General features: G+C 48.3%; 3 protein-coding genes across 4 annotated transcripts in view; 2 read left to right on the forward strand and 1 right to left on the reverse strand.

The window, feature by feature from the left end:
* The window catches only part of LOC123962785 (potassium voltage-gated channel subfamily D member 2-like), a 77267-nt gene that overhangs the window by 5534 nt on the left and 44884 nt on the right, over positions 1-26849 (forward strand). The window lies entirely within an intron of this gene.
* LOC123962788 (transportin-3-like) lies at positions 622-5593 on the forward strand. The gene is made up of 6 exons (XM_046039130.1): positions 622-769; positions 844-1000; positions 3189-3356; positions 3439-3551; positions 4796-4879; positions 4971-5593. Exons 1-5 carry the CDS (start codon positions 642-644, stop codon positions 4854-4856), a joined length of 627 nt encoding a protein of 208 aa, XP_045895086.1. The 5' UTR covers positions 622-641; the 3' UTR covers positions 4857-4879; positions 4971-5593.
* irf5 (interferon regulatory factor 5) lies at positions 11892-17938 on the reverse strand. Of its 2 annotated transcripts, none has more exons than XM_046039129.1 (8): positions 17139-17938; positions 16180-16366; positions 15117-15142; positions 15010-15037; positions 14445-14813; positions 12782-13165; positions 12589-12707; positions 11892-12402 (listed from the first exon to the last, which is right to left on the reverse strand). In XM_046039129.1, exons 1-8 carry the CDS (start codon positions 17310-17312, stop codon positions 12214-12216), a joined length of 1476 nt encoding a protein of 491 aa, XP_045895085.1. In that variant the 5' UTR covers positions 17313-17938; the 3' UTR covers positions 11892-12213. The 2 variants fall into 2 exon arrangements, with proteins under 2 accessions (XP_045895085.1, XP_045895084.1); XM_046039128.1 differs by having other exon boundaries at positions 12782-13171; positions 17139-17937.

A 26849-nucleotide genomic window follows, 5' to 3' on the forward strand; every position in this document is an offset into this window, starting at 1 on the left:
CACATAAACTGGCCTGGCCGCCAGGGAAACTCGCTCCTGTACAACACATAAACTGGCCTGGCCGCCAGGGAAACTCGCACCTGTACAACACATAAACTGGCCTGGCCGCCAGGGAAACTCGCTCCTGTACAACACATAAACTGGCCTGGCCGCCAGGGAAACTCGCACCTGTACAACACATAAACTGGCCTGTCCGCCAGGGAAACTCGCTCCTGTACAACACATAAACTGGCCTGTCCGCCAGGGAAACTCGCTCCTGTACAACACATAAACTGGCCTGGCCGCCAGGGAAACTCGCACCTGTACAACACATAAACTGGCCTGTCCGCCAGGGAAACTCGCTCCTGTACAACACATAAACTGGCCTGTCCGCCAGGGAAACTCGCTCCTGTACAACACATAAACTGGCCTGTCCGCCAGGGAAACTCGCTCCTGTACAACACATAAACTGGCCTGTCCGCCAGGGAAACTCGCTCCTGTACAACACATAAACTGGCCTGTCCGCCAGGGAAACTCGCTCCTGTACAACCTGTTCAGAACGTGCAATAAAACCCATCCCAGTGCAAAGCCAATACTTGATGAAGACACACAGTTCTGATTAAAAGGAGGGCTTGCTCAGGTGAAACAGACTCTGACAGGTGATGATGATGATGAGCTCCTCCCTCTTCCTCCAGGCTCTGTGTATGCCGACCTTCCAGCTGTTGGAGCAGCCCAACGGTTTGAGGAATCACCCCGACACGGTGGACGACCTGTTCAGACTGGCCACCAGGTGAGTGCAGGTTCATCCGACCTTTACCTGCTCAGGTGTGATTCAGGACCTGACGTCTCCTCGTTTCCGTTCAGGTTCGTCCAGAGGAGTCCCGTCACTTTACTCAGCAGCAGCATCATCGTTCACATCATCCAGTGCGCCATCGCCGCCACCTCATTGGACCACCGGGACGCCAACTGCAGCGTCATGAAGTTTGTCCGAGACCTCATCCACACCGGAGTCGCCAACGACGTGAGTCACAGATTAAACCTGCGCTGACGGGACGATCCGATCGTGACGTCGGCTTTATCAATGCAGCCCCAGACCACGGACCACTAGTCCAATCTGCGGGGTCAACTTTATCGTCAGCTCTACCATAGACGACGCACACAGAGGATCTAAGACAGAAACAGTCAGTGCAGCAGATTAACAGCCCAATGTTAAAATATTTTCCCAGTGGAAGGATCCGTGGTGTAAAGTTGGATAGCAATCAGTCAGTAGGGCTGAACAATGAATCCAAATCGTATTTTCAAATCACAGCAGGAGCAGAAACTCCTGAAGGCTGAATGTGTGAAGAACATTTGAAATGAAAGTGGTGCTGCAGAGAGTCGTCTTCTACAGACTGAAGAAAAGATCTGTGATCGGTGCGAATCAGTCGCACCAGAACCATTTAAATATGCTTTTCAACACAATAGTATCACAATGTCGGCCAAAATAATGACATTTAGATGTTTTGCAGGGAAACTGTCCTCTGTGTCCTCTAAACGGGACCAGAAGGACTCTGCTCGATAGAGAATAATGAAGGTTGGGGGTTTGAACACTCGATGTTAGACTCGCTTGTCTATCACATGTACAGCAGCGCAGGGTGCACGTGTCCTTCAGGAGGACGAGCTGAAGCGTTGTGTAAACACGTGAAGTGCAGGGCTGCATTGTGGGTAATGTTTTGAGCAGCGTGAAGCAGAAATATAAACATTTTAGTTTGGCACTGCTCACAATGCTCACTTCACTTTTGGTCTTATGCCGTCCTTTCTTACGCTGTCCCCTCTCTAACGCTGTCGTCTCTGTAACGCTGTCCTCTTTGACGCCGTCCTTTCTAACACTGTCGTCTCTCTAACGCTATCCTCTCTAACGCCGTCCTTTCTAACGCCGTCGTCTGTGTAACGCTGTCCTCTTTGACGCCGTCCTTTCTAACACTGTCCTCTTTGACGCCGTCGTCTCTCTAGCGCTGTCCTCTCTAACGCCGTCCTTTCTAACGCCGTCGTCTCTCTAACGCTATCCTCTCTAACGCTGTCCTTTCTAACGCTGTCGTCTCTGTAACGCTATCCTCTTTGACGCCGTCCTTTCTAACGCTGTCGTCTCTGTAACGCCGTCCTTTGTAACGCTCTCGTCTCTGTAACGCTGTCCTCTTTGACGCCGTCCTTTGTAACGCTCTCGTCTCTGTAACGCTGTCCTCTTTGACGCCGTCCTTTGTAACGCTCTCGTCTCTGTAACGCTGTCCTCTTTGACGCCGTCCTTTCTAACGCTGTCGTCTCTCTAACGCTGTCCTCTCTGATGTCGTCCTTTCTAACGCCATCCTCTCTCTGACACTTGTCCTCTCTGACGCCGTCCTCTCTGATGTCGTCCTTTCTAACGTCGTCATCTCTCTGACACTTGTCCTCTCTGACGCCGTCCTCTCTGATGTCGTCCTTTCTAACGTCGTCCTCTCTCTGACACTTGTCCTCTCTCTGACACTTGTCCTCTCTGATGTCGTCCTTTCTAACGTCGTCCTCTCTCTGACACTTGTCCTCTCTCTGACACTTGTCCTCTCTGACGCCGTCCTTTCTAATGTCGTTCTCTCTCTGACGCTCGTCCTTTCTAACACTGTCCCCTCTCTACCGTTGTCCTGTAACGCTCGTCATCCTCTCTGACGTTGTCCTCTCTGATGTCGTCCTCTCTGACACTTGTCCTCTCTCTGACACTTGTCCTCTCTGATGTCGTCCTTTCTAACGTCGTCCTCTCTCTGACACTTGTCCTCTCTCTGACACTTGTCCTCTCTCTGACACTTGTCCTCTCTGACGCCGTCCTTTCTAACACTGTCCCCTCTCTACCGTTGTCCTGTAACGCTCGTCATCCTCTCTGACGTTGTCCTCTCTGATGTCGTCCTTTCTAACGTCGTCCTCTCTCTGACACTTGTCCTCTCTGACGCCGTCCTTTCTAATGTCGTTCTCTCTCTGACGCTCGTCCTTTCTAACACTGTCCCCTCTCTACCGTTGTCCTGTAACGCTCGTCATCCTCTCTGACGTTGTCCTCTCTGACGCCGTCCTTTCTAATGTCGTTCTCTCTCTGACGCTCGTCCTTTCTAACACTGTCCCCTCTCTACCGTTGTCCTGTAACGCTCGTCATCCTCTCTGACGTTGTCCTCTCTGATGTCGTCCTTTCTAACATCGTCCTCTCTCTGCAGCACGAGGAGGACTTTGAGGTGCGGAAGCAGCTGATTGGTCAGGCCATGGAGCAGCACGGCCAGCAGCTGGTCACTCAGCTGATGCACTCGTGTTGTTTCTGTCTGCCGCCGTACACGCTGCCCGACGTGGCCGAGGTGCTGTGGGAGGTGATGGTGTTCGACAGACCCGTGAGTACCCGAGAGTGCAGCGGTAACACCTGCTCAGGTGTGTCTCCTGACGTCCCTCAGGCTCTGATGTCTTCTGTTTCAGACGTTCTGTCGCTGGTTAGAAAACGCTCTGAAAGGTTTACCCAAGGAGACGTCAGGAGGAGCCGTGACCGTCACTCACAAACAGCTGACTGACTTCCACAAACAGGTCACCAGGTGAGACACCTGCAGCGCACCTGCCACCAGATTCCATTTCAAAGATAGACATTTACATCAGGAATTCGCGTGAGTTGATTATTTTCAAGCGCTCCAGCTTCGGACAATTAAACACCTGTGGTCGGACTGGATTTTGCTCGCAACTACGCCGTTTGCTCGAGGGAGGAGCTCGGAGTAAACTGCTTTTATTAAATTAGCTTTTTACTTTAGTTTTTATGATTACAGCGTTGATTTATCTTCACTCGAGCTTCTCAGCAGCTTCCGTGCACATCTGGTTCCAGTGGTGTTGGCGTCGTTTGACGCTACTTCATATTTATATAAAAACTGGACATTGCTGGGAGAAAAGAAAGCGAGGAGGTTGAACTACCTGGTGAGTTCAGAAACGTGTATGGAACTTTATTCCAGCTATCGTTGAACTTGTGTGTGAACACCGCAGCAAATGTACTCACGCGAGGAAAGCGACGAAAATTTGCGTTTGGTCTGAAAGCACAGTGAATGAAACAGCGTGTAGAGAGAGAAGAACTTAATGAAACCACAGACATGAACCTGCTGGAACTGGATTCATAATATTCTGGTTCCTCCTGCAGGTTGCTGATCAAGTCTCTGGACTGATGTAGATTTAGTTAGAACCAGGAAGTGAAACAGAGTCTGCAGTCTGTACTCAGAAAGGATCAGAGACTCTGAGGACAGGAAGAGCTTCTCTAGTGACACTCTGGATCTGGTGACATCTTTAATGTGCTGATCCAAAGACAGGAACCAGTGTCTGGTGTCTGTGTGGACCAGAGACTTAGGTGGATCAGGATTTAGGAGCAGGAACTGAAGTCCAGGATTTCACAGCAGATAAAAAGCCACGGACTGGATTGGTCGTCTCAGCAGCCTGAGGCGTGTTCAGACTGGCGTGGAACGCAGAGTGTTCAGCTGAGCTCTGAGGAACTCACCTGAGTTCACCAGAACCCTAAGTACAGCTGATTCTAGCTGGACCGGTCCAGCCTGAGAGTTTACTATAATCATGTTTACGGTCCTGTGATGTGACTGACTCAGTCTACATCAGTCCACCACCTGGAGGAGGAGCTAGAACATCATGTATTACGTCTATTAATTACAGCAGTTTGATCTTTTAGTGGCTCCTCACACTCTGAGCGCTAAATCACTGTTCAGGTAGAAACACCTCCACCTGCTGCATAATGAGCACAGCACCACCTGCAGGTAGATCACCTGTATTAATGCTTGTTTCCTGTCCGCAGCGCTGAGGAGTGTAAACAGGTGTGCTGGGCCATCAGAGAGTTCACCAGACTGTTCCGATAGCTGCGACCTTCACACGACACCAGGTAACACTCACCTGTCTGCTCTGACTCACCTGGACACTCAGGTGTGGCAGGTAACGCTCTGAGGTCACCCTCCGCTCTTTCTCTCTTTCAGGTTAAATCTTTTGTTGTCCAACATTCAGAGGTGACGGCAAAAAGCTGCGACTGCAGACGAGGATCCAAAGGGACGAGATGAAGATGAAGAGGAGGGACTTTGAATGTGAAACAGGACGAATCGCTCTGAAGGACTGACAGAGTGAGGACTTGGACAGACTGAGTCCTCCAACCCGACCCCTAACCTCACCTGACCTCACCTGCAGCAGGTGTCAAGTGGGCGGGGTCGGGTCCAGCAAGTGGGCGGGGTCAGGACTGGGAGGAGTTCACTAAGTGAGCTGATGCGGATCAGTCCTGTTGGATCTTCATCAGTAATCAATCGTAGGACGTGCCTGGTCAACAGTTTTTAAGAGAAGATTTATTTTTGGGACTTTGGTCGTGATGTTTTTTGTCCGTGCCATACAAAGAGCCAAAAAATTTCCCATGATGCTCTTGGCCGAGCGGCTGCCTGTAGAGGCTGAGTGATGGAGGATTTGGCGTCACCTTTGACCTTTTTAACTTTGGTTGAATTTTAGTTGTTTTTCCACAAAGTGAGACAGAGTGAACTCTGGGTAATGAGACGGAGAGACTGACACCATGACATCATTGGTGATGTAGCCTTGTTGTAAACAATAAAAAACAACTGAAACAACAAACATGTCTGCCTCGCTGTTTCGTTCTGGGTGTGTCTGTAGCAGGCGTGCAGGAGAACCAATCAGCTGTCAGCACCTTTCTGAGCACCTGCAGCAGAGCGAGGGGAACTGCACCGACACTGTGGACGTACGGCTCCAGGTGAGCTCCAGTTGAGCTCCATCTAAAGGTGTCTGAAGTCATCCAGGTCATAGTTATGCAACGAAGGTTAAAGTCAAGGCCAACTGGACTTGGCTGAGCTCTATCTAATGGTGGGCTCCAGCTCCAGGTGAACCTTGTCTAAAGGTGGTCTCCAGCTCCAGGTGAGATCCAGGTGAACCTTGTCTAAAGGTGGGTTCCAGCTCCAGGTGAGATCCAGGTGAACCTTGTCTAAAGGTGGGTTCCAGCTCCAGGTGAGATACAGGTGAACCTTGTCTAAAGGTGGTCTCCAGCTCCAGGTGACATCCAGGTGAACCTTGTCTAAAGGTGGTCTCCAGCTCCAGGTGAGATACAGGTGAGCTCTATCTAAAGGTGGGCTCCGGCTCCAGGTGAGGGCCAGGTGAGCTCTATCTAAAGGTGGGCTCCGGCTCCAGGTGAGGGCCAGGTGAGCTCTAACTGAAGGTGGGCTCGGGCTCCAGGTGAGGGCCAGGTGAGCTCTAACTGAAGGTGGGCTCGGGATCCAGGTGAGATCCAGGTGAACCTTGTTTAAAGCTGGTCTCCAGCTCCAGGTGAACCTTGTCTAAAGGTGGTCTCCAGCTCCAGGTGAGATACAGGTGAGCTCTATCTAAAGGTGGTCTCCGGCTCCAGGTGAGATACAGGTGAGCTCTAACTGAAGGTGGTCTCCAGCTCCAGGTGAGATCCAGGTGAACCTTGTTTAAAGGTGGTCTCCAGCTCCAGGTGAGATCCAGGTGAACCTTGTTTAAAGGTGGTCTCCAGCTCCAGGTGAACCTTGTCTAAAGGTGGTCTCCAGCTCCAGGTGAGATACAGGTGAGCTCTATCTAAAGGTGGTCTCCGGCTCCAGGTGAGATACAGGTGAGCTCTAACTGAAGGTGGTCTCCGGCTCCAGGTGAGGGCCAGGTGAGCTCTAACTGAAGGTGGGCTCGGGCTCCAGGTGAGGGCCAGGTGAGCTCTAACTGAAGGTGGGCTCGGGATCCAGGTGAGATCCAGGTGAACCTTGTTTAAAGCTGGTCTCCAGCTCCAGGTGAACCTTGTCTAAAGGTGGTCTCCAGCTCCAGGTGAGATACAGGTGAGCTCTATCTAAAGGTGGTCTCCAGCTCCAGGTGAGATACAGGTGAGCTCTATCTAAAGGTGGTCTCCGGCTCCAGGTGAGATACAGGTGAGCTCTAACTGAAGGTGGTCTCCGGCTCCAGGTGAGATACAGGTGAACCTTGTTTAAAGGTGGTCTCCAGCTCCAGGTGAGATACAGGTGAGCTCTAACTGAAGGTGGTCTCCGGCTCCAGGTGAGATACAGGTGAACCTTGTTTAAAGGTGGTCTCCGGCTCCAGGTGAGATACAGGTGAACCTTGTTTAAAGGTGGGTTCCAGCTCCAGGTGAGATCCAGGTGAACCTTGTCTAAAGGTGGTCTCCAGCTCCAGGTGAGATACAGGTGAGCTCTATCTAAAGGTGGGCTCCGGCTCCAGGTGAGGGCCAGGTGAGCTCTATCTAAAGGTGGGCTCCGGCTCCAGGTGAGCTCTAACTGAAGGTGGGCTCGGGCTCCAGGTGAGGGCCAGGTGAGCTCTAACTGAAGGTGGGCTCGGGCTCCAGGTGAGGGCCAGGTGAGCTCTAACTGAAGGTGGGCTCGGGATCCAGGTGAGATCCAGGTGAACCTTGTTTAAAGGTGGTCTCCAGCTCCAGGTGAACCTTGTCTAAAGGTGGTCTCCAGCTCCAGGTGAGATACAGGTGAGCTCTATCTAAAGGTGGTCTCCAGCTCCAGGTGAGATACAGGTGAGCTCTATCTAAAGGTGGTCTCCGGCTCCAGGTGAGATACAGGTGAGCTCTAACTGAAGGTGGGCTCGGGCTCCAGGTGAGGGCCAGGTGAGCTCTAACTGAAGGTGGGCTCGGGCTCCAGGTGAGGGCCAGGTGAGCTCTAACTGAAGGTGGGCTCGGGCTCCAGGTGAGGGCCAGGTGAGCTCTCTCACTGAGCCTAAGAGCTCAAACAGAAACTAACACACATTCATTCACTGGCGGAACAGCCGCCAGGGGCAGTTCGGGGTTCAGTATCTTGCCCAAGGACACTTCGACACGCAGCCTGGAGGAGCCGGGATTGTCTCAGCAGTAGTTGAGACAGTGAGGGTTCTGTAGGCCGAGTAAATGTCAGGTTTCCAGGTCCGACATGTCAGAGCAGCGACGTCCTCGCTCTGTGTTTCTGACTGAACAGACTTTCCTTACGTTTGTCCGCCTCAGGCTGCCGTAGTCCTCTCCGCTGCAGAGCACATTAACTCAGACTGAAGGTCACAGTAAAGCTGGTTTTTACACCGGTGGTGGATCACGGAGGTCTCTACATGGCTCTGGGTGAAACGCGTCACTACCGCTTCACCGACAGATGCCAGGTTCAAACCTCAGATGGGTTGTTAACGTGACATGACAATTTCACTGTCACAGAAGGTAAAAGTAATAAAAAGGACGATTTAAAGTGCAGTAAACGGTTAAAGCTTTGTTTGTTTTCCAGGACCTGTTGTTGTAAAAACAGCTTTGTAATCAGATTTCTTACATTTGAGCCAAATCACAAAAATGTCTTGTGGTGTCTCAAGCATGGTTCAATAAATTACAACTTTTATAAAATAAAATGACACACATAAAGATGTTGCTAAATAGCTCAGGCAGAATGTTACAAGTGTCAGTTTTAGTGAATGGGAATCATTTAGTTCATCCATATTTCTGAAAACGTATTTTCTCCCTGGATGCCACGTCCTCTGGTGCGACGCCATGTCTTCGTTTCAACAGTCAGCTTTATTTAGCTGAAAGACCATGTGGCCGAAGCTTTTCTCTCAGAACTGTTCAAATATTTAGCTTTTTCCGAACCACTATAAAAGTGTTATGTGTTTTTGTCCTTTGGTGTGACGGCCCTAAATTATATTTTTTAATATACAAAACTGTTTGTTAAAGTACATAATTACAGAAACTAGAGCTAATGTGTGCTGCTAACTGCTAATGGCAGATTGGCTTGGTGTAGCATGGTCGTTAACTGGCACGAAAAGGCTGAAACGTCCTCTGGACAGTCACACCAGAGGACAGGTCTCTTTAAAACGCATGTTAAATGATTAATTAAGAGTAGTTTCACTCCCTTGTTTTCTTTTGGTCCATTTTTAGTGTTTTTAAATGTAAAAATTACAGTAAAAAATATTTTCAGCTGTTTTTGCAGAAAATGTGTACTGGTGTAAAGTGTCATGAAAATAAGTAATATGAAATTTTAGAAAGGAAGAACTGAGGGAGAGAAATGTTTGGGAGAGAGAGGACACAGAAGTATAGAGAGGAAATAAACAGGGAGGTCCTGAGAGAACAACCAAGGAAGTAAACTGATAGTATGAAATGATTTAGTGTTTGATTTGTATAACTTTCAACAGTTTTGAAAGGACGACATCAAAGTCTAACTCACTTTTGCTCAAACGGTCCAGTTCAGGGGGAAAATAGTTTTATTAAAAATTTCATTTCTAATAAAAACAGGATATGAAAACAGTGTCTTACAGTTAAGATGAATCTTTTTCATGTTTGTATAAAGACACCATCGGACACATTTAAATCATAATAATAATAATAATAATAATAACCCCTTATATTTTCTAAAAGCTCAGATTTGACACAACATAAATGTTCTTTTTCTTTAAAAATGCTGTTTTAGAAGAAAATGTTTTTTTTACTGCGTATTTGTCAACTACCCAGGTACTGAGAGGTTTAGCTGGCGCTTTAATGTCCAGAGGGGACCAGGCTGACTGCTGCCCCCTGTGGTCGATGGAGAACTCTGCAGGACGCAGCTGAGAACATGTCGGACGGTTAAAAAGCATCCAGGTAAGAAAGAGATCCATCCAGCAGACGGGGAGGAGGGGGGTCAGGGGTCAGGGCTGATGTGTCTCTCGGGTGAAGATGGACTCTGCTGGTTCTTCACCAACACGTCCTCCGTGGTCTCGAGGACCAGCTCGTGTCTCAGTTCTCTGGTGATGAAGGTGAAACACTTTTCATCTTCATCATTATTTCAGTCTCAAGTCTCCTCACATGTTTCAGGACCCCTACCCTGACACAGGTCAGATCCCGGAGCCACTAGACCCCCATCAGACAGGACTTTAGAGGTTTAATTACAAGATTATGTACAGTTTATGTAACTGTTCTGTCACTGCGTTATTGATGAATTACAGAGAAAATAACTAATTCCTCTTCTTGACCCTGGAGGACCGCACTTTGAGAACCACTGATATGAAGACGTGTGCCAGCAGCAGAAGGCTCGTCTTGATCAAGTAGAACTGATGTAGACTCAGTTATTCATTTATTCCTCATGTCTGACCCAGAACAACAGAACATTTTCACCAGCCGACTCTTTTCCTGGAGTGGACCCTCATAGTCCCAGCCAGAAATATCCTGCAGCCAATCATCAACCAGCAGCGTTCCACACTGGTCTAGTTTAAAACCTAAATCCTGAAGAACACCTGCAGGAAACCGGATCTGAGCGTCCGGTAACCTGAAACAGGCGATGTCACAGTTACAGCCCTTTGTGTTCCCACTCACCTTGGGGAGACCCCGTCTGCTGGGGGTTCTGGACTCACTTGATCCTCAGACCTGAACCCGCTCTGATCCGTCGTGGACAGAAAGCATTTAAAACCTGATCATCATTGATCCAGACCGACGCAGGACGTTAAACGTGTAGTCTGCCCTGAGGGGGGCGCTACAGGGAAGCTCTGTCAGACCTCCAGAGGAAAGAATCTGACATCTTGGTCAGATTCTTTCTGTAGAGGCGCAGCTACTGATTATTTCCATCATCTATAAATATTCTGATCGGTTTATTAAAAGTCCGTTTTCAGCCTGAAACCTGAGTGAAAAGCTAAAAACACAAACAGTAAAACATTTTGTGTCGATCGACTTCTCGTCACAAATGGAATCTTGAATTTTTCCTGATGGAGTCGCCAGGTTTCACCTTCTGGATCATAAATACAGAAGAACATCAGCAGCTAGTCAGTGTGGACGTTACTGTGGTCTGTGGTGGACTCTGTCCTTCACAGACTTGCAGTTTACTTAGGAAACAAAGAAGGAAAAACACGGTGCTGTAAGAAAGAACACTGCAGCAGAGTTTATTGAAATGATCTACAACAGTTTGAAACAGCGACGTGTTCCTGGTCACTGAACGTGTCACAGGTTAACGGACAGATTTGGGTTTTACAATCTGATTTAATCCAACAAGCCAACTTCAGGCTTCAGCAGAGTTAGACGGATCACGTGGAGGTCTTCCAAAGTCCGAGACATCGGGAACGTCCGAGCGCTCACATGAAGGGCTGTCAAACAAAACGGAACATTAAACCTGCAGCCAACCTTCAGGACGAAGACACCCACGTGATCCGTGTAACCTCCATCTTTTACAGTGCAGTCCAGGTCTGAAGGGGGTCGGTGCGAACACAAGACGGACCGCCCGGCCTGCAGCCGTAGGGACGGACGCACGCCAGGAATCCACTGAATCCGGCTACGGCGCGTTACGGCTGCACCACGGTTTTGATGTGTCCTCAGCCCGGCGTTAAGTCCACTGGAAGCGTCTCAGCAGCGGAGCGTACAACCTATTTGTCCTTTTCGTGCATCTACTACCCTCTTCACAGATCTGTGACCTCGTTTCTTCAGGCTGCATCTCCCACAGGGAGCCAGAATCAGAGCATTCTGTTTAGATTTTGTTGATTTGGTAACCACTGTTTGCTTTTTGTGCTTCTGCTGTGATTCAGTAGGCTACGTAATTAAATGGTTTATTTTTGTGTCCGTTTTAACCGTGTTTATTGGTGTTTTACGATCGGGAGTCTCCACAGGGTGTTTTACTTTGAAAATTGACCGGATCTGCCGTTCTGTCTGACTTCCTGCCCGGCTTGATCTGTTCTGTGCTGCTTGACGCGGATAGCGGTAACAATAGACCTGCTGCCTGTTCTCTGCGGAACGGAGAGCCGCTTCTGGTGGACTCATTGACTATAATGGCCGCAATTAGCACCAGCAACCGCGGCGCAGCAACTTCAGCGAGTCAGCGGATTTTAGGGGTCAGGTCGGTCCGTCCTCAGCCGTCAGCTGTCGCGGCGGACTCGGGGCGGAGCGACCTCAGCCGTCAGCTGATTTTAGGGGCTCAGGTCGGTCCGTCCTCAGCCGTCAGCTGTCGCGGCGGACTCGGGGCGGAGCGCCCTGCAGCCGTTGGATTCATTTTCACTTCTCTTAAAATGAGCTACAAAGAAAAAACTGCTGTTCTGTTTGTTTTCTAGCTGAAGTTGAGTTTGAGCCGATGCTGAAAAGAATCTTTACATGTTCTGTTAAAGGTTCTGGACTCATCAGGGCTGTAGAGTCCAGGGTAAAGGTCCGTTAGAGGATCGGTTCAGTGTTGAAACACCTGGAGAGGACTGGAACTGTGCTGGTCTGAGTCCTGAGCTGGTGGTGATGATGATGAGGCAGGACAGCCGTCCTGGTGTTCAGGGTATGTTGGGGGTCCAGGGCCCCTGGATCTGTTGGCTCTGCAGAAGCCTCTGCAGCTCCTTGAACTGCTCCACCGTCTGGTCCTTTACGTCAGGGTTTGAGATCTGCAGCCGGATGCTATCTGTGGACCAGCTGAGTTCTCCAGAGAACATCTCCGTCAGGATTCGAGCCACCACAGGAACCACCTGAGGAAAACCAAAACCAGGTCACAGCCAGAACCAGAACCAGGGGAGGACCTCTGACAGATATATCAGCTGTACGTTGCTTTGGATAGAAGCGTCAGCTGGATGAGTGATTCTCTCTATGATACATTATAACAGGGAGACGTCACAGTGGGCGGGGCTATGAGTGTTGACGCCACGTGAACAGACCTGCACGATGATGAGTTTTTTCTCTTTGGGTTTCTTGTCGGGCCAGTCCTCCCCGAAACAGAAGTAGATCTCGAAGGGGGGAGGGTTCTGAGCTTCCCCCCTCTGGAACAGGATCAGTCCTGTGGACAGAAGACGGTTTGGTTAGCAAGCGGCTCACATGGTTCTGGACTTCCCGCCTGCAGCTACTCGTCACCTTGCAGGAACTCGTTGAGGCTAAACACTTTGATCTTCTTCTCCCTCTCCATGGGGTTTGGTAGACCCTGTTCAGGCATGCCCGGTCCGGACCAGAACACCTTACACTGACAAAGGCGGATGGCGTAGATGTCCTGCTCCCAGATCTCCAGGATTAGACCGCGGTCCATCACGTCCAGCAGGGCCTCTGTGTAGAACCGCTGCTTCTGGTTCTGGACCTCAGACGTCCCCGGGAACAAGACCTGCTGCAGGGTGACTGGTCCGAACAGCTCCACCTGCTCCGGGGTCGGCTCCAGGTGTCCGTAGTACAAACGGCAGCCCTGAGGGTTACTGACAGTCAGAGAACCTGTGGTCCGGCCCCGGTACTGGAACTTCAGGTCCAGATCTGTTACTACGCCGAGAGACAGAGAGAGACAGAGAGAGGACTGTTAGTAGTGGACCAGGACCAGGACCAGGAAAATCAAAATGGTGCCACAGGAAGGTATAAATGAGCATGTCAAAAATCCAGCCTGCTCAGAGTGAAACATGGATCTGGATCACGTTTCACCACAGAACCTGTTCCACCGTTCACCACACCTTCACTGTGGGCGTGACGTCCAGGTGAAGCAACTCGAGGACATATAAACGAGTTGATCCAGGTGTTAATCAGACGGAGCCAGAGACAACACCTGGAGAGGAGCCGGGCGTCAAGTGCAGCACAGTGACAAGACGACGTCGTTACCTTGCTACTGAGCATGTGCAGCTCCCAACAAAGATTTTACAGAAGTGAGACGCTTCACTCAGAAACTAAAATGTTCAAGAGCTGCAGTGATGTGCAGTCTGAGCATTAAACCAAGTAACACGAGGGACCTGAAGATGAGCAGACGTTAAGCTGGACCACCTGACACGCGTCCTGCTTTAAGTCCAGTTCCCTGAACCTCCAGCCCGGTGAGGGTAGGCTAGCAGTTTCCCCGTCTCCCTAAACCAGGCTTAAAAACATCTGACGTGTTGTCGAGTAACCGGCCTCTGTTCTGTCACCCAACAGTCGTCTTCACCGTCGCCACAAGAACCGAACTGCACCTGGTGTCAGGAGGGGAGCTGCTGTGAGCTACAGGACTCTATAAACCAGGACGGGCAGCGCCTCTCTCACGTCACCATCAAACCTCTCAACATCACAGGAATGACAGAAGTGGACTAGGAGAGGGTTGAGGACTCATTTCAACAGCTGCTGCAGGTCTTACTGGGTCAGAACTCGGGTTCTGCATCAGAGATGAGGCGAACAACGTGCTACAAGGACCGACTGGCTCGGTCCTGGACCCCATACTCCCACAGCATCCCAGGTAAACCTTCTCCAAGTCCACAAAACAGTGGATGAACCAACTCCCAAGATCCCTGCAAGGCAGAAGAGTTGGTCAACTGATCCAGGACCAGGATAGACTCCACATGAGTCCTGAATCTGAACAAGTCAGTATCAATGAAAAATGTGGACCTATCCAGCCCGTCTGGTCCCACAAAGATGTACTGGACACACAGATGTGGTTCTTTCTTGTTTCCCCTGAGCTGCTGGGCCGGTCTGGATTTCCCTGACAGGGCTCAATAAGGAGCATTTTATCCTGTCCCTGCTGTAATCCACCAGAACATCTTAAACCCTGCAGCTCTGTCTCAGAGGACGGGGTCGTACTCACATGGGACGCTGCTCAGCAGGTCGTATTTGCAGGGTTGGTGGTTCTGAGGGTCCCCCTGGTTCTCTACATCCCCCATGCCGCCGGTCTCCATCAGGGCTGACACGGGGGGAGCAGAAGCAGCCGGTGGGGGCAGAGAATCCAGGTCCTGGGGTCCATTAGAGAGTCCGCCCGGATGGACGAAGCTCCCCTGATCCACCATCTGACCCCGAGCCAGGAGATCAGAGGGCATGGGGACGACTCTGTCTGGGACGAGCGGTACCGGGATCACATGTGGAGGTCCAAACGTCCCGTTGGTGGACAGACTGAACTGATTCACCTCTGCGTGAGCTGGGAAGGAGCTGAAGGACGGGGTCTCACTGGTCCTGGGGTCTGAAGAGACATCATCAGAGTCACGATCAGATTCATTTGTGTCACATCACAGCAGCAAGTGGACAAGAAAAAGAAACTGTTTTTACAACTTTAAAACAAGAGACGATGTATCCTGGAGACTTTAAAACAGGTAAAAAGTCTACTCCCTCAGGTCCAGGTACTGCAGGTCCCCCCTGGAGAGAAAGTCTCTACTTACTGATGGTGAGCTCCATCAGGTTCGGCATCTGAGGATAAAACAGACAGTTGTTGGGTCAGAAAGTCAGGTGACCAAACTATGTGTCATTTACACGTTTCACTCCTCACCTCCTCTTCATCATCTTCACCACCATCTGGAACACAAAACGCACATCAGGGACAAGCAGAAGTGATCTTTCTTCACCCAACTCCTCCACATCTTATTATTAATATTATATCAGAATAAAGCTCAGTTTGTCTGCAGCTCGTTAGTTTTCACCTCTGACACGCGCAGCTAGCAGCGGTGCTAACGCTAACGCTGGCTACAGTTAGCTTGAACATTAGCATGTTGTGTGTGATGATCAGCTGCATCAGTCTGACAAACTTAGAGACACGTGAACTAACGAGCGCCGGTTCGTTTGATCACAGTGACCCCGGAACAAAGATTTAACAGAATCCAGCTTCATCTGCGGCGCCGAGCAGTTTTTTAGCGTGACGTCAGCTCGGCGACGCTGTTTCCTGTTTCCCACAGAAAAACCAGGCGGAACCCCACCGGGTTCTGCTCCGTATCTCTGACAGGAAAGAAGAAGAAGAGGCGGCGTCCAGCAGGCGGCCAGCGAGGTGCTGGTTTCTTATTTCTTATTCTTCTCCTCAGCGCGGTCGTCTCGGCGCCGGTCGGCATTTAAATACACCCGCTGACCTGACGATGAAACCCGGTCGGCTTGTGTGAGAAGCGCTGCACAAACACTTTAGTAGATAAAACTTAGACAGAGTAATGAGCCCTGATGGTGACCCGCAGTGTACCCGCCCCCCCAAATCCTGGTTCAGAGTCCAGAACCCTGGTCTGATGATTCAGCAGGAATAGAGTCAGCCAGTGAAACAGCGAGCACGTGTTTTAACTGTCTAAGAACAACGTCGACCTGAACCAGAACCCAGTCTGACTGACTGGGTTCTGGTTCAGGTCTTCATCAGGGTCCTGGGGAAGTGTTTGGTACTCAGTAAGATGAAGACCACGAGCTGAACTGAGCTGGTGAGACAACAAAAGTTTTAGAAAGACGTTTGGATCCTGAGGAGGGCCTCTGTGTGAGTACCACAGAGTACTACGAAGTGAACCCTGTTACTGCAGTGAACTACGCAGGTGCTTAGATCAGAGCGACGTCTACTTCCTGTACACGTGTGCGAGCGTCCTCACCTGTGTTGGCGGGCTGCTCACAGACCTCGTAGATCTTGTACGGTTGGACCGGCGTCTCTTTGGTGCCGTCGTATTTCAGCTGGAACTCTCTGCTTTTGTTCAGAGCGCAGCGAAGGTTCGCTTTCCACTTCGCAGGGTCGGGTTCATCCACGCCTTCCTGATATTTACCCGTCTCCAGAGCCCACGCCTGCAAGACAAAGAGCAGGGTTAACTACCGACAGCACATTTAAAGGAACAGTCTGTTGGAAATACTCTCGTGGAAACGTCAGTCAGGTGTGTTCCTCACACCACTGAATTAGCAGTTCACCATCAAGTGAAACCAGCAGCCGCTCCACCCTCCGCTGGACGGGCGGAGTAACACTATGTGAGTTTTTATAACCACGAACAGGAACACACGCCACGTGCTCACTTTAAAGCAGACGTGTTCACAGGGGAGCTTTAGGGCTTTATGCTAAGCTAAGCTAAGCTAACCAGCAGCTGCTGCTGATTTCACTGATGTTGCTCTTTGAGGTGATGCAGTCACATGACAGGAAGTGTTTCAGTTTCACACAGAGCGAAACAGTCGGCGTCCTCACTTCATGCTGAACACATGAAACCTTCTGCACACGTGTCAGAGCACAGACACAAAAGTAGAAGCAGTGACCAGCAAAGGAGGAAGTGACATCATCAGCAGTGAGGAGCCAATCAGACCAGAGGCTCAAACAGGAAGTGGTCGACAGTTCTGCTGAAGTGGTCAGAGCCTCTTCAGAGAGGCGGCCGGACTCTGAAGGGTTCACGTCTCTATTTCACACGCCGTTCTGCTTCGACCTTCACCTGATAGCCGCTGAGACCTGACACCGGTCACACATTCACAAGCTAAGCTAAAGTGAAGCTAAGCTAGCATGAAGCTAACCTCATGACCCATTTTTCACTTGTGTAGGATAAAGGTCAGAGGTCAGGTGTGTCAGGGTGAACCTCACCTTGAAGATGGTGTTTTCCTCGTCTGACGCGGGCGTGTGGCGCGTGGCGTGTCTCCAGGGGATCTGGAAGAGTCTGTGTTCTGCACTGAGCCACTGTAGACCGGGATACCTGCCGCTGTTCACCTGAGCCAACAACCAGGGCTTCAGGCGGATCCTCCGGGTCTGGACGCTCATGGCTGTGGGTCCTGGTGGGGCCCGGAGGGGACTGGGAGCTCTGGGGGGGACAGGAGGAGTACAGGGTCAGGATTCAGACTCTCAAGGTGCTTCTCAAATCTCTTATTTGTCATTTCCTCGCTTGAACCGGAAGCTGTTTCGCTCCGCCATCTTGCAGGCCGTCCCAAAGCTCAGAGGAGCGAGGATACACCGGCGCCTTCGCGGAAGTCTTTTCCTGACAGACACGCCCACTTATTGGGTAGCCGTTGTTGATTGGACATCAGGACAGAAACATTAAAGTCCAGTGCATCGCTGCGAAGTGTTCGGCTATATTTGATTTGTTGATTCACCGTCTAGTTAAAATCTGAGTTCACTGTAGGTCTGACCAACAAAAACCCCACACAACTTTCTTCATTTAGCCTGTTAGAGAGATTCTTTTCTTTCTCCCGTCAACTTTTATTATGCCTGTCGGCAAGAAACCCGTTTTCCCTCAGTGATCGTGCTCGTTCCCCAGTTTAGTCCAAACAGACGACGGTAACGCAGAGAAAACAGGTTAGGAGTCGGACGCTAAACTGCACCGAAGCATCTGATGAAAGCAGCCGGCGCCGCCGCCGGTAGAATCAGCTGATGAAAGAAAGAATGAAGCTGCTGCGCTAAAACAAATAACAAAATCGTTGGATTGATATGATGGAACGCAGCGATCGATCGGTGACGATGTGACCTGCACAAATAAAGTGTACGCAGTGGTGTTGAAGGATATTAGAAGAGGAAATAAACTGAAAGCCATAAGCGGAGATAGCGTGGGTGCATGGGGGCGGCCGACCCAGGCGTGGCCGCAAACGCGACGTTATTTTCCCGTAGACACGACCGTACAAGAGATGTGCTTTCATCGGTCAGTGCAGCCGCTCTTCAAATGAAACGGACACTTCACTCCTGGTTTCCTGCAGCCGCCAGAAAAAACCACAAGAACACAACGACCAACAGAAAACACTTTACTCTAAACAGACACGTTTAAAAAGAAAAAAGAAAAGTACATTTTGTATTTCAAACAAATAGCAAAACTCTTTTCACCGCCAAGCATCATGGGAATTCTGCCCACGTTAACGACTTGTCCTTTTTGTGCTTCTTCGACCTTCTTCACAGCTCTGTGTGACCCGCTTTGGTTCTGATCATAGACCACAAGACCCGCAGAGCCCACTGGGAGCTTTTCAGAATAAGAGCGCTTTGCCTGATTTTGCTGACATGTTTAGATTTTGCTGATTTAGTGAGAAATGTTTTGATGACGTAGGTAAAAGTTCCTTCTGTCTGTTTAAACTGTGTTTGATGTGAACATACGATCGGGGGTGTGCACGGGGTATTTTATTTTGAAAATGGCTTCTCTGCAGAGGGAGCAGGACGTGCACTAAGCTGAAATTCTTCATGTGCAGGTGTTTGTTAAACAGGATCCTGCTGCACACAAACAAACTCCCTCACACGTCTCTCCAGCTGTTAGATCAGCTGTGATCAGCTGATCCAGCTGTGATCAGCTGCCGCCGTCATCACAAACGGACGCTCATGTCTCTACAAACACATTTCCTCGTTCCTTCTCTCCTGGCTTGGTGTCCTTGCGTCTCTCCATGAATCCGCGGTGGGCGGGACAAAGACGCAAGTGAGAGACTCCTCACATTTGGACGCTGGGTCAAGGCTCTTTGGCGTCGCTTTCTAACGCCCTGTGTCCCCCTTCTGCTTCATTTTTAGACGTTTAAGGCTCCGCGGTCAAGTTAGCAACGCTTAGCAACAGCAAATATGCAGCGTGTTTTTAGACTTTCGAAACATCGCTACTTTGAAACGGCACATTATTGAAGTCGTGAAACGCTGCAGTTTGGTTTAGGCACAGAGAGTCCTTCAGGATGGGAAGAGATCGCGGTTTGGGTTAAAATAACTACGTACGTCAACAACGCAATTTATGTAACTTAAATAAACATCTTTCATGTTGACTTTTTGTTTCACAGGGGCCGTGAACCTGGTTCAAAGTCGGGCCCTCCGTCCAGCCCACCCTCCTCCACACGCTGGCTGTTCTGTGTTTCATATGAGGCCTACTGTAGCGCCGAGCAGCGGCGCTAAATGCCACCATGTGCGTCCGTTTGTGACGAGAGAGTTTCACCGTGTGGGTTTTTCCAGGTCCGCTTCTGCGTGTTTGCCTTTCAGTCCTGCAGCAGCTCACAGATCATTAATCTTCTTCTGTGAGCGCGCCGACCTCTCGGTGACCCTCATCTGCACTGAGCGCGCTCAGTAGAGTAAATCTCTTCAGTTGTAGTTTGATTCAGTTTGAAGATCAAATCTGCGTCTGTCAGAGGAAAATGAAATCACATCTCTTCTTCTTCTGTCCGCCCTCAGCAGCACTTCCTGTCAGCCTCTAACGCTTCGCTTCATTTTCTCTGTGCTGTCGCTGTTTGCCTCGTGTGAGCAGGAGTTACTTTACTTTATTTACTGTTTAGTAAAGCAAATAACTGGAGCTGGAGCCCCGCTCGTCTTGTCGGGCTGCAGCGAGTGATGGTCAGAGGAAACAGGAGACAAAGTTAAGAAATGACTGAACTTACCGACTGATCGTCTTGCTGCTGTTAGAGTCCAGAGCTCTGCCTGAAACATGAACAGCTTTTTCTTGCTTTTAAACGTTTTCTTTAGATTATTGAAAGTGAAGAGGAAGTTTCAGGAAACGCCGCCGCCTCAGAAAAGAGTCTGAGGAAGCAGCAGCAGAGTCGGTCTGTTAATCTGTCTGAGAGAAGATCTGAGCGGGTCAGCATCAGTTAGGAACCTGTCAGCCCTGGGTTTTGCCTCTCAGGCTGCATGCAGCGCTGGTTGGAGGCTGAAGGGCAACCCTGCAGGCAGTACTCAGGGCAGATAAAGAATAGGGAACCATCTCAGAAGATGCGGTCATCAAACATCAGCAGGCTGATTGGTTGTTGAGCTGCAGGTGTTCTGACCTAGAGAAGGTGTTTTTCTTTGCTTCGGCTGGATTCAAACAACAGAAACGGTCGAGCGCGTTGGTGTTCTGCGTGCTGATTGGCCGGGCCAAAGACGCCATGAAACGGCTGTTTTGCGTCTCTTCTGTCGTTGTTTGGGCTGAAGGCGGCAGCTGGCGTTCTCTCTGTGTTTCTGCAGGTCCGACATGTGTTCACTGACAGGAAGTGAGTCTTTGTTACAGCGTGTAAACACACATGCAGTCGTCAGGTTATTTAATCACACCTTGATGTCAGAGAGGCTCCGTGTTGCGACAAACCTCATCAATATTTTATCGTCTGACGGCGGCTTTCAGTTTGAAGCTGGTGGAAAATGTTCTGCAGAGTTTAAACAGGACGGCAACTTTAACCTCAGGAACAAGGCTTCATCTCGCTTTCATTTATTCTTCGCCCGTTCGTAACAGAAGTCATCTCGTTGCACTTATCAAATAGATTGTACTCACAAGGTAGCAGTAAGGAACGGACAGCCAATCACGTGGCAGCCCTCAGCAGCGTCTCAAAGCTGGGTCGGAGTTCTGCTCCAACTAAATGTAGCCAAGCGTTTTAAAGGGAAACGGCGGCGCCTTCGTCACCCTGCTGTGTACGCAGGCGCTTCACTGCCTTTTTAATACGCCCATATACACGCCGCTGCTGATTGGAGAACTCCAACTAACACGCTAAATGCTAACACGCTAAAGGCTATCATGCTAAAGGATATGATGCTAAAGGCTTACACGCTAAAGGCTATCATGCTAAGGGATATCATGCTAAAGGCTTACACGCTAAAGGCTATCATGCTAAAGGCTATCATGCTAAGGGCTAAAACGCTAAAGGCTTACACGCTAAAGGCTATCATGCTAAGGGATATCATGCTAAAGGCTTACACGCTAAAGGCTATCATGCTAAAGGCTAAAACGCTAAAGGCTATCATGCTAACGGCTAACAGTCTGTCCTGCACAGGTCTGAAACAGTGATCAGATGAACTGGTTAGTGGATCAGCAGAAAGTGGTGACTTTTTGGATTGTTGGCAGTCTTTCAGTTTTCTGATGAGCCCTAATGAGAAGTCGTGAGGACCTGCTCGGGTCTCTGGAACAGGACAAAGATCCCTTCACACTCTTTTATCTGTGTCGTTTGGCTCTGAGTGATCTGGAACAGAACCACCAGGTTCTGGTTTCACGTGGGCCCTCAGGAGGTCAACATGCTTTAAAGTCTCCTCACCTGTAAAACAGAACCCAGGTGTCACATGATCAGCCGCTGACCTGTGTGTGGTTCTCATGTTGCTGGGCCATGACCCGTCAGACATTTATTATTCAGTCACATGACCTCCTGTTGAGAGAGAGAGAGACACTGACTCAGACAGAGAGAGAGAGATTTATTTTTAATATAGTTTTATTTTTTTTAACACACACACACACACTTGCCACATGCCTTTGGTGTGAGAGACCCGGGTTCAATCCCCCACTGTGACACATCCACCATTGTGTCCCTGAGCAAGACGTTTAACCCCTCGTTGCTCCAGAGGCGTGCGACCTCTGACATGTATAGCAATTGTAAGTCGCTTTGGATAAAAGAGTCAGCTAAATGTATTTTAATTTTTAATATATTTTTATTTTTTTTAACACACACACGCTTTAATTAGTTTGTATCATGCTTTGTCAATATTGCTTTTACACATTCATGCCAATAAAGCTAATTTGAATTGAATTGAATTGAGAGAGAGAGACACTGACTCAGACAGAGAGAGAGAGAGAGAGAGAGAGAATTTATTGTTTTGTTATTTATTTGTAGCTTTGTCAACATTGTTGTTTGACAATAAAGCTGAATTGAATTGATTGAAAACCAAGAGAGAGGTCCGGTGGGGACTTGGTAGGTGTAAGTACGGTTCTGGATCCTCAGCTGTGGGTTCAAACTGAACAGTTTTCACAGCAGAGTGTTTTAGCCACACTCAGGTTCTGAATCAACAGCAGGAGAAGATACTTCTGTTCCCAGAGTTCTCTCCAGGTTTGATCTTTGCGTTGCCTGGGAGGAGGTGCTGCCCCTTTAAGACTAAATTCAGGGAACCAAGTCTCGTTTGTGCGTTAAACACCCCAGATTACATAAAAGGTTGTAACCTGATTGGCTGCAGTCGCGATCTGCAAGATGGACATCGATACGTACCGCTGGCTACTTGTAGTTTGGTGTCACTTTACTTTAATGCGCACATGATCAGAGTCCTCGGTGCAGCGTGGTGACAAGGCTCAGGGCACGGGGTCAGCTGGTCCAACTCCACCCGGTCAGAGGAGTAACTCCACCCTGAACGTCACTGAGTCCAATCAGCAGTTTGATTCTGCCGCTGATTTAAATATCACGTGTGGATCACAGCGCGACAGTCTGGACACTTTGTTTCTTTTGTTCCTCACACGTGATCTTTGATTACCGCCGACCCCGGTCTGCAGGGAACACAGGTACTAGGAAACAGTTTAATTTTGGCCCACAGGATTAATGTTAATTAGCTCTAGCTGATCTGCCTCCAGAGGAGTTTGTCATTAAAGTAAAAGTGACGGTTAGCGCAGGCTGAAAATGAGATATATATAATGCTCTTTGCTAATAAGGGGTTTGATAAGAGATTTGTTAGCCTCAGAGCTAAGCTAATCTGGGGAGCAGATCTGAAATGAAATCCAGACGTTTAGTATTTAACCGAAAAAAACATCAGTTTCCCTGAACCTGACAAAAGCCCAACTCTAACCTGGATAGTCCACTGACTCCGCCGCTGTTGACTTGGACTTCATCCTCTGCCTCTGGTCGGCTAGCCAACCCTAAGCCACGATGGCAACGAGTTCTATCCAGAGTTAGAGTTCTGGAGACGTGCACAACCTACACTCCAAAGGAACGCAGGATGCGCATGGCAGCCATCTTGCGTACGCGAACGCGTAGTTAAAAGCAAGTATATCAAGGGCTTTAAGGTACAGTAGGGAGTCAGGGGGGGCTTCAGACCAGACTAGCAGGCAGCAGCACATCATCAGCTTTAATTTTACTTTCCATTTGACGTCAACAGGAAGTGGTAAATAATGGTGATTTCCTCTGTGACTTTCAGGCTTCTTTTATTCAGAGAGCTGCATGTGAAGGAGGTGATTTCAGAGCCTCGCAGGGCAGTAAATGGATCCCAGATAATGGACCCTGATGCAGAAGTGAACCGGAGACCGGGTGCTGCTGGTGCTGCTGGTGCTGACCTTTTCATACTCTTCATGGCTGTTTTTAGAGTCGCACTTTCCTCTCTGACTGTCTTTCTTTCTGCTTCTCTCTCTGCGGGACGATACGCTGTTAATGCTGCTAATTAAATTAATGCATTAGCTGCGCAGAGCACACACGCAGACTTTCTCTGCGCGTCTAAGTGATTATTTTTAATGGGCTCTGTAATGAAGCCACCTTAGAGGAGCAGCCGAGCAGAAAAGATGGTTTGTGTCGTCAGAAGAGAGCTCGACTCGTCCCAAAACGCTGCTCCTGTTTAATTTGGAAATGACCGTTTTAATGAGCCTCAGAGCGGCTCAGTGCCAGAGTCGGGTGATATTTGGACGCCAGACAATTACAGAGGAGAAGAAGAGGGGGCTGATGAAGAGGCTGATTAGGAGAAGTAGGAGGATTTGCATATTTGGAGAGTGATGAGGCTTTTCCCCAAACTCTGAGACTGACAGGAAGATGACTGAAGAACGGCCGCAGGGCTGGATTTACCCGCTAGTGGAGTTTGAGCGTCATCGTGCTCATGAAAACATGTCACATCCTCGCCGATCTAATCCAGCTCCACACAGCAGGTCTTAAAAGTTAAACAGATTTGATCAATTACCCTCTTTATTTTCTCGAATGCTCGATCAGTTGTTTGGTCTATAATAAGTCAGAACATGGTGAAAATGTCATTCACCTGAGATGGTGTCCTCAAATGTCTTGTTTTGTCTACAAACTAAATATGCTCAGTTTAATGTCCCAGAAAATATTCACATTTAAGACGCTAGAATCAGAGAATTATTTTCTAACATTTGGATTATCCAAAAAGTTCGACTTTTCGTTGCAGCGCTATTAGATTTTGTTCCAGTGTTTCTCATAATAATATAATAAGTCAGCATATTTGGAGTAGGTTTTTTTCTTCCCAGGTTTACCCCCCTGACGTACATTTAATCTGAAAATCACCAAATCAGTCAACCAATCAAAGCCGATCAGCCCTGACGTGAGCGGTGGAACCGGAGACAGTCACTTTTAGTTTCACTTTGAAACACCGTTCATCATACATTAAAATCAAGTCTCCTTCAGTTCTTTATCTTTAGCATTTAAACTTAAAGGGAGCACAGCTGCCCTGGATTTAGCCTCTCAGGCAACACATATGGCCCCTGGTCTTGGAAGGAGCCCCAGGTTAAGCTAAAGCTTGGCGCCCTCAGCGCTTTGGTTGCCCTCTCGGCCTCGTCTCCCTTGTAAAAGAGATTCCGTCTCAGTGGGACTTTCTTGGTAAAATAAAAATAAATTCCAGGCAGCGCTACCTGCACACATACTGAGGGCTTTAAAAAGCTCCTTCTCTGCATTTTCAGGTAAAAGAAATGTATTTACAGATGATTCAGTGGGTGCATTATGAATCTGACGTTGACGTGATCAGCAGTTTGAATTTCTGCTTTTGTTAAAGATAAAAAGGGCTCAGATCCCAGTTTCTTGGTGGTTGTTGGATTTTAATGCTGCGCTGAATGTGACTTTTGCTTCGGTTATGGAAATCAGAAGAACCATTAATCCTAATTTTTTGTTTGGTAGATGATTTAACTGAAGAAAATAACATTTATATTTCTTGTGTATACAGTATACCTTTTGGTTTGTGTGTGCTGTGCTTTATTATTCAGGTTCGGGCCCTCTGGGTCTTTGTACATCTGTTTTTAATAATGAGAAGAACAAAGTTTAGATTAATAATTATTATTATTATTATAATTATTATTAATTATTTAATGATGGTGGAGTCCCTGATACTTTCCTCCTCCACCTCTCGGTCTCTCTGGATGTTTAACCCCCCCACACACAAACACACACTTTGTGACGAGTCAGCCAAAACCGACAGGAAACAATTGAGCCAAGTCGCGGCTTCTTCGTCTTTTAGACACCAGAAATGAAATAATAGGCGGCGTGTCGGGCTCATTGATCCGGAGCTGGCTGTGAATATCAATGACAGACAGATAAATACACTGCTGCACAGCTGCAGCTCACACACACACTCCTTCAGCTGCAGGAAGAAGACCTCCTTTTATTTAAAGGAACACAGCAGGTTCACTGAGCGCACACGAAGGGGAAAGCAGAGCTGCTGCTTCACTTCTCTCTCGGCATTCTGGGAGTTCAGATCAGCTGGTGTCAGCAGAACGCCGTGTAGAGATCACTGATGATCATCTGTGAGCGGCCGAGAGGCGAAGCCGGAGTCATGATGTGACACGAGATGTTTTCACCTGTCAGGCCGACGTGAGGATCAATAATCAGATATCATGTGGGGAACGTCAACATTTCTTATTTATAAATCTTCACATTTGAGAAGCTTTAAAAACGAATCGAGAACCAAGATTGTTTCTGATTTTGTGTCGGTTGATGAACTGATCACGAACAAATCTCCAAAGTTGCTAAAGGTTCTGAACAAAAACTGCAACTGATGATGAGCATGTTGGCATCTTTATTATTATTATTCTTTATTATTCCTGCAGATGCATCAGACATGGAGATGTAGATTTTAGCTGTGAATGTAAAACAGGGTCGTGAGATCGAATCAGAAGGAGGAGCTGAAAAATCCCAGAGAGGAGCCGCTGATCTCATCTGTTATTTATGTCCAATACTGATTCAAACGTATAGATGCTTTACTAAGATTGCAGATCTTTGTTGTCAAATTAAAGATTGTTAAAGGGTAACTCTGTATGTTTCTCCTACCTGCTACCATAACAAATCAACAAAAACATCACCACACCATAACAAATCAACAAAAACAACACCACACTATAACAAATCAACAAAAACAACACCACACCATAACAAATAAATAAAAACATCACCACACTATAACAAATCAACAAAAACAACACCACACCATAACAAATAAATAAAAACATCACCACACTATAACAAATCAACAAAAACATCACCACACCATAACAAATCAACAAAAACAACACCACACCATAACAAATCAATAAAAACAACACCACACCATAACAAATAAACAAAAACAACACCACACTATAACAAATCAACAAAAACAACACCACACTATAACAAATCAACAAAAACAACACCACACCATAACAAATCAACAAAAACATCACCACACCATAACAAATCAACAAAAACAACACCACACTATAACAAATCAACAAAAACAACACCACACTATAACAAATCAACAAAAACAACACCACACTATAACAAATCAACAAAAACAACACCACACCATAACAAATCAACAAAAACAATACCACACCATAACAAATCAACAAAAACAACACCACACCATAACAAATCAACAAAAACGACACCACAGTATAAAAAATCAACAAAAACAACACCACACTATAACAAATCAACAAAAACAACACCACAC

The sequence above is a fragment of the Micropterus dolomieu genome, linkage group LG23 (genome assembly GCF_021292245.1).
Source record: "Micropterus dolomieu isolate WLL.071019.BEF.003 ecotype Adirondacks linkage group LG23, ASM2129224v1, whole genome shotgun sequence".
Lineage (NCBI taxonomy): Eukaryota > Metazoa > Chordata > Actinopteri > Centrarchiformes > Centrarchidae > Micropterus > Micropterus dolomieu.